Source organism: Triticum urartu, unplaced genomic scaffold (genome assembly GCF_003073215.2).
Source record: "Triticum urartu cultivar G1812 unplaced genomic scaffold, Tu2.1 TuUngrouped_contig_5243, whole genome shotgun sequence".
NCBI classification, from domain to species: Eukaryota; Viridiplantae; Streptophyta; class Magnoliopsida; order Poales; family Poaceae; genus Triticum; species Triticum urartu.
In genome coordinates, this window is record NW_024115903.1 from 5,427 (window position 1) to 12,902 (window position 7,476).

General features: G+C 43.4%; 1 protein-coding gene across 1 annotated transcript; it reads right to left on the minus strand.

Moving 5' to 3' along the window:
- Positions 1-1,026: 1,026 nt before the first annotated feature.
- Positions 1,027-2,476, minus strand: LOC125528965 (peroxidase 1-like). Its single transcript, XM_048693384.1, has 3 exons — positions 2,188-2,476; positions 1,925-2,113; positions 1,027-1,836 (listed from the first exon to the last, which is right to left on the minus strand). Exons 1-3 carry the CDS (start codon positions 2,404-2,406, stop codon positions 1,159-1,161), a joined length of 1,086 nt encoding a protein of 361 aa, XP_048549341.1. The 5' UTR covers positions 2,407-2,476; the 3' UTR covers positions 1,027-1,158.
- Between the last annotated feature and the right edge of the window lie 5,000 nt (positions 2,477-7,476).

A 7,476-nucleotide genomic window follows, 5' to 3' on the forward strand; every position in this document is an offset into this window, starting at 1 on the left:
TGGAGTTGCGTGGATTTATTCCAATTGTGAGTCAGTCTGACAGCTCGTGTGTCGTTGCGACTCTATCAGATGATTCATTGGACCGCCGCCTATGGGCATCTTATGTTAGAGATCAAGAAACTTATGGAGTTGCATGGATTTATTGCACAGAAAGTCAAGCGTCATCATCTTGCTAATATTTGTCGTTCTGATGGTAGCACGGCTTGTGGGTCGCGCCGTGTGTAGCTGAAGATGTATTAGGGTATGTACAATGGTGACATATAGTTACATATGCCTCATAACAAAAAGTAATTTGAAGCACTTATATTTTTTTTCTTCCCAATGCAAGCTTTACTTTTTACTCCAATTCTATTATCGAGGAATAAAACATCCGCTCTTATCATGACTAAAATAGAACGTACAGTGGCTAGCATTCAGGCGAATCCTATTGTGAGTCATTCCAATTGTGAGTCAGTCTGACAGCTCGTGTGTCGTTAACAAAACGTACAGTGGCTAGCATTCAGGCGAATCCTATTTGGGGGAGTCGAACTCGGATCCCAGCCCCCTAAGATAGCAGTTGGAACCACTACGCCAGCCTCCTTGAATTGTACAAATTGCGTTTTTCTTTCTTTAATTATTACTTTCATTGTTTTTTTTCAAAGCTCACTGTTTAGGCCCCACACCTTTTTAATTTTTTTTCTTTTTTCTTATTTCTTGTTCTTTTTCTTTGTTTTTCCTTTTTTCTTCCTAAACACGCGGAGTATTTTTCAAATGTTTTGAACTTGTTTTCAAACTCGATGATCTTTTTCTAATTTGATGAACATTTTTTCAAAATCAGCGAACTTTTCTTAAATTTGGTGATTTTTTTTCAAATCCAGTGAACTATTTTATCAAATTCGATGAGTTTTTTCAAATTCGGTGAACTATTATTTCAAATTTGATGTACTTTTTAAATTTTTTCCCAAATTCGGTGAATTTTTTTAATGCTACTTGGCAACATTTTTTCGATAAAAGAAATATATTAATATCACGAAAATACCAATTACATCCAGTCTCTGCACCAATAAAATGTCCGAAAACATCAAGAATGCACTACTTGGCAACATATATACTTACCACCGCGAATGAACGGAGACAAAAACAACCCCAAATCAAATAGTACTTCACACAAGTTGCTGGCTAGAGCACAAGCGCCAGAGTAACGATGGAGACGAAACAGCTCGCGAGTAGCACGGCGTGCGCGCTCATGGCGGCAGGCGCCAAGGAGGAGGCCGACGGCGGGTTGACGGCGGAGCACTGCCTCCTTATCTCGCCCTTGTGGTGCGACAGCACGCCGATCTTGCTCATGTTGACGAAGGACGCGGCGAAATCGGCGAAGAACTCGTCGGGCGCGGTGGCATTGGCCTGGCGCATCACATAGGCCCTGGTGTCCCCGTCGAGGAGCAGCGCGGCGTCGGTGGAGAGGAGGCCCCTGCTCGCCGCGACGTCCCCGTAGTACCCGAGGTCGAACGTGGCGCCGCTGCCAGGGTCGAGGTCGACCAGGGTAGCGAGGTCGCCGGCCTTGCACTGCCCGCGGAGCGTCGCCGTGTAGTTGGCGTCAAGCGTGGGGTCGGAGGCGCTGCTGTTGGCGGTGAAGTTGTAGAGGCGAGGGGAGAAGGCGGAGCAGTGAGCCTTGCCGATGGTGTGCGCGCCGGAGAGCACGGCGAGGTCCTTGGCGGTGAGGTTGAACCTGGCGAAGAGCGCGATGAGGTCGGTGATGTTGGCGCCCGGCTTGGGGGTGTTGGGGGCGACGTCGGCGGCGGACGACCTGTTCCCGTCCTGCCGCCCCGTCGGCATCGGGATGTACGGCCCCTTGGTCTAGCAGATACAGATGATTAAGATCAATGCAATGCAAGGTCGATGATGCAACCGATACTGAAGGAAGTAGGTGGGTGAGACGACGTACGATCCGCACGGAGTCGCGCGCGGCGAGGGCGAGGACGTCGGCGCAGGAGACGACGCCGGGGCAGGCGGCCTCGAGCTTAGCCTTGATGGAGTCGACGACGTCGTAGCCGCGGAGACCCTTGTTGAGCGGCGAGTCCTTCTCCGCCGTGTTGTTGGCCGTGGAGTCGAGAAGAATCGACCCCTCGCACCCCTGCGCGCAGTGAATTCGTTCACCATTGTGAACTTGACTTGCCTAGCTGGGTTTATAGTGTGAGGTTTACTTACTCCGAGCAAGCAGTCGACGGAGAAGAGCCTGAGCAGGGAGCCGGCGAGGCCGGGCGACTTGGCGAGGACGGCGGTCATCTCCTTGAACACGATGTCCTCCGCCTGCGGGCACGTCTTGTTGTACGCCCCGAGCTGCGTGTGGGCCTCCGTCGAGCCACACAGGGCAAGGAGCGTCGCCGCCACAGCGACGACCGCTAGAGCTGCTGACCTCGGCGCCATGTCTGGCTTATGATCGTTAGCTTGAGTATATATGCAGTACACCACACACGCTACCTATATGTATATAGGCTTCTGAAATAATGTCAATACGTCTCGACCCATTTCAATTTCAAGTACTCCTTGCGCTTGTGTACTTGCACGCAGTGTGTACTACGTACTACGTACTGCTCTGTACTGCGAGATAGGAGAATGTCAACGGCTATCTAGTTGACATGTATAGTTACAGATTATCATAAGTGGAGATAACGTTGTTTACTCCATTTCTAGCAGCTGAAAGCGCCATTTCAACTAATTAATACTGCATAATGGAGCTCAACTGATCAAATCCATTTCCAATGTTGGCTCTCCCCACTCTCATTCTTGTTTGTCCAGCCTCTTGGTTAGAACTATGTGGCGGTGGCAATGCCCCTTAGTAGGAATAATGAATCCCACGCTCAATCCCCATTCCGATGGTGCATCTAGTGTCGTCGAACGGTGTGTGGAGGTGTGTCTTCATCGTATCTCACGGAAGTCGTTCGGTGCTGGTCTTCGGCGGGTCTATTTGGATCTAGCCTTTGTTCGTCTTTGTTTGAGTGCTTACATATTTGATCCTTCCGATCTACAAACGCTTTTCATCGGCGATGGTCGTTGCTTTGGTGCGCTTGTCCTGTGGGGTCTTAACCCGATGACTCACCGACTGTCTACTACAATAAGGTTGATCGGCCTTAGTGAGGGAGGGGTAATGCTGGCAACATGCCTTCAACTCGTTCCAATGGTTGTAGTCGTCGCCGGATGATCCATTGACCTGGATATAATTTTTCTTACCTATTGTGTTTTATATATTGTCATAATTGATTATGAATAGATTAATAAAAACATGTGCTAGAGTTGAGTTCTTGTCCGTTTGCATGGGCCTTTAGGACAATTCCGACGGTAGTCATCAAATTGACGGAAACACCGCGGACAATGAGTCTAGCACAACCCATCCAACCGTGGGCATTAAATGTTTGGCTCAGTTCAAACGTTCAAACACAAACACCGACAAAATTCATGCTAAAGAAATGAAATTTGTAAAAATTTAATATATTTACCATCAAACGGACAAAATTTAACAAGTTCAAACTAATTTAAATCTAAACTAAACGAGGTACTGATGACCTCTTAGGCATGGTCGCCTTGGCCACAGGGACCTCCGTTCATTTACGTGCAGTCGCGTGAGCCGCCATCCTCGCTGTTCTTGCAGTCGTGATTGTTGTCGTCTTTCTGGTGGAGGAAGGCCCGTCGGGCGTCAAAGCAACCCTCTGCGGCCGCCGCAACATGCTTGCGGCACAGCCGCTTGGCTGCCTCCGCCTCGCGGCGATGGTTGGCCGTGGACTCTGCCTTGCACCATCTACCTTTGCCTTGGAGCCAGGAGAAGCGTTCGGACTCAGCCAGCCCCACTTGGTGGAGCGAATTGCTGAATCGGCGTTGGCGGCCAGCGGAGGTTTGTCGTGCTCCTAGAATGATCCAAGGCCCATTTCTCTGTGAGTACCTGGCCGGTGCGAAGTCCGACTTCGCGAGTGACGCCTGGCGCGCTGCGTTGCGCCACTCCCGGAGGTCCACCTCCACGAGACATTTGTTGGCCACAAAGAAGGAACTTGTGTAGTAGTGCAGGCACAGGGGGCGTCTTGGAGGACCTTGGGAAGGAGGGCGCCTCCTTCTTCGCGACGACCGGGCACCACTCGTTGCCCAACTGCCAACACAGCAGGATGGCTACGCCTGCTCCTTGTCACGTCGTCCGACCTGAACATTGTTATTGTGTGGCAGAGATCGATGGATCATGTTTATCAACTCTGAACGGGCATGATCAGTGGATTAATGGCAGAAGTGGGATTGACATTAGCCCCAATCTATTCTCTTTTATCAGGGCCTCAGGGGTGTTCGTTCGATTTCTTTCTTCTTCACTTCTTTGTTTGTTCGTTCTTTTATATATTTTACTTACTCCATTTTCCTTATATTTTCAAATATTCAAAATACAAATATTACAAAAATTAATTTACTTAAATTTTAAAAACTTTTCTCGAGTATTTTAAAAATATTAACTCCAGTCTAAAATTCTTATTTTCGCAATTTGTAGAAACTGCTTGGACCATAAAAGCAATGTTGGTGACATTCAAAAAATGTTCACATGTTTCAAACAACAATATTCATGATATTTAAGAAGAATAAAATTATGCAATGTAAAAAACAGTTCTCATATTTTTTTAAATGTTTCATGCCATTTATATTTTTGTTACATTTTAAAACTTTCACACATCTTCAAAAATATGTTGATGACATTTAAAGAAAATATTTATACAATGTAAAAAAGAATCCGCATACTCTAAACAAATGTTTCTACCAGGACCATGCAAAAAAAATTTAACGTCTATTCAACATGTATCATGTATTCCAAAAAATGTTCAAACATGTATTTGAAAAAAAAATATCAACTATATGGAAAATAATCAACGTATATAAAAAAAAAGGTTCCCGTGCATACGAAGAATGATCGAGGTGTGTTTAAAAATAATGACCAACATATATTTTAAAAGATGTTTAATGTGTATCTGAAAATGTTTCAGATGTATTGATAAAATGTTTAACATCTATTCAAAAAATGTTCAAATATGTTCATGGTGTATTTAAAATACGTGCAACATGTATATGAAAAATATACAAGGTGTATTTAAAAAGTAGATATTTATTTTTAAAAAGAAAAGGAATAAATATGAAAAACAAAAAATAGGTAAAGAAAAACACAGACAAAAAGAGTGAAAATTCGTCGAACCTTCGTAAAGGCGGTCAAAAACGATGGAAGGTTCCAACTAAGTGTTCAGAACCTTTGCAGGTACTGTTTCATTTAGTCCACTCGGTCGACACAGCAACTCGCACAATTTTTCCACCGTAAAACGGTGTGCCAATGGAAGAACCACTCGGCTTATAGGCTTTGTTGAAACCCATCCACTTATGTACAAATCCATAAGCATCGCTTCCATATGCCCAGCAGGAACCGGGACGGGCGTGTCTCGTCTAGAGCTATGTGTCGCCCGTCCCGATTCCTTTTTGAAAACAATCATTTGTTTGTTTTTCCTTTTCCTTTTCCTTTTTCCTTTTTATTTTTCTTTTTCCTTTTCTCTTTTTGTTTTTTCACCATTTTTCTTTTAGTTTGGTTTTGTTAGTTTTTCATTGTTTTTTTTTCTATTTTTCGTAGCTACACTTTGTTTCTCTTTTTGGTTTTATTTGTTTTCTTTCATTCTCATTTTGTTTCTTTGTCGGTTTTATTGGTTATCTTTTTTTAATACATGTATTTTTTTCTCAGTACCAAATTTACATTTTTACAGTACACTCGAAACACTTTTTGATACACATTGGACATTTTTCAAATACATGATGTAATTATAGAAACATAAATGTTTTAACACATTTCTGAATACACAGTAATTTTTTTCAAATACACAATTAACTTTTTTTAATGGCAATATTATTTTGAAACTACACGAACGTTGTTATTGCATTTTAGAAACATTTTTGAACAATTTCACGGAAATATTTTAGAAGCATGTGCTTATTTATTAAAAATGTCACACACATTTTTTAATTAAGGGAAATAATTTTTTAAGATGTGTGATGTCTTTACAATGTTTTTTTAGTGTCACGAACATACTTTTTGTAACGAGGGAATATTTCCATAAAATGTCACATACAGTTCTTAATGGTACAAAACATTTGTTTACATTATGCAAACATTATTTTTACAATGTATACACATTTTGAAAAAAAATCGCATTCATTTTTTGAAATGTGGCAACATTGTTCATTGGCATGAAAAGTTTTTTGAAAATTGCGCTAACATATTTTTTTATATTATAGTAACATTTTTAAAATTTGTGGTTTATTTATTTATTTATTTTAAGTATTTTTTTGAGCTATATGCATTTGAATATAAAAAAATGATTGACGTCGGCATCACGAGCCATGTCCTGCTGGGCCCGGCCACCACGTCGCCTGTGAAGGCGAGTATTGGTACGCACGTGCATCAATTCAAAGCGTTCGTTCTTCCTGGAGCTATGCGCCATGGCGATTAGGCATTTGGGGAACTAGAGTTTCAGTTTTTTGCCAAGGCAAAGGTGAAGAGCCGAGAGGATGGGGATTTGGATGAGAAGGCAGACTAGGGACGAGGAAGAGAGCAAGGGCTGAGGATTTCGACAGCAACGACCGCTATGGTGTCGTCCTCGACGCCATCTACCACGGCGGCGACCTTGCTAATGGAGAATGAAGGGAGCGACTAGTGAAGGAATCGAGCGACTTGTCTGGTCCAGTGTAACCAAGAAAAGCGCTGGGTGCCATGCCAAAAATGTCATCCCTTATCATCTTCCAAAACCGCCTAAAATCTGACAAATTAGCAACAAAATCACCCGAGGGGAAGATTTATCCGCTTTTCAGAATTTTGGGGTCAAAATCATACCAAATTAGAGTTTTGGAGGTTATTTGTCCATGGGGCCACATTTAAGGGTAAAAAATGGACTTCCTTTCTTGCAATAAGGGGAACATAGCCGCAGTCTCTTTGTCTTACCTGCAGCAAGACGAAAGAACTGTGAAATCATTAATTAGAAGCACTCTTTGTAAAGGTCACTTTTACCTTCCCAGGGTGCGACAAGTGACGAAAGTGCATCACTTGTCGCAACGAGAGAGTTTTCCCTTTTTTCTAGAGCCGATTATTGAAAATGTTTTACTCTTAAACCATGCGTAGAAATTTTGAAACGTTTTCATCATTGGATTCCTCGCATTGAGATCTTTAAAATTAGATCTTACTAGTTAAATGCCCATGCGTTGCTACGGGCAAATGATTGTAAATAAATTAAAGGGGCACCTAACGTTAGGTGCCTGAAAAATTCTTCGTGTCAATCACTATTTTTTGCCATCAAATATCCAATGGTTAGGAGCACGCCCCCACATGTTCATCTTTTTACTCCTCACCCGCGATGATTTCTCCTCCGCCGTGGCCTACCCAGGCCTAACCGCCTGCATCCAACCACTCACGCCAGCTATCACCGGCTCCCCCCCCCCGCG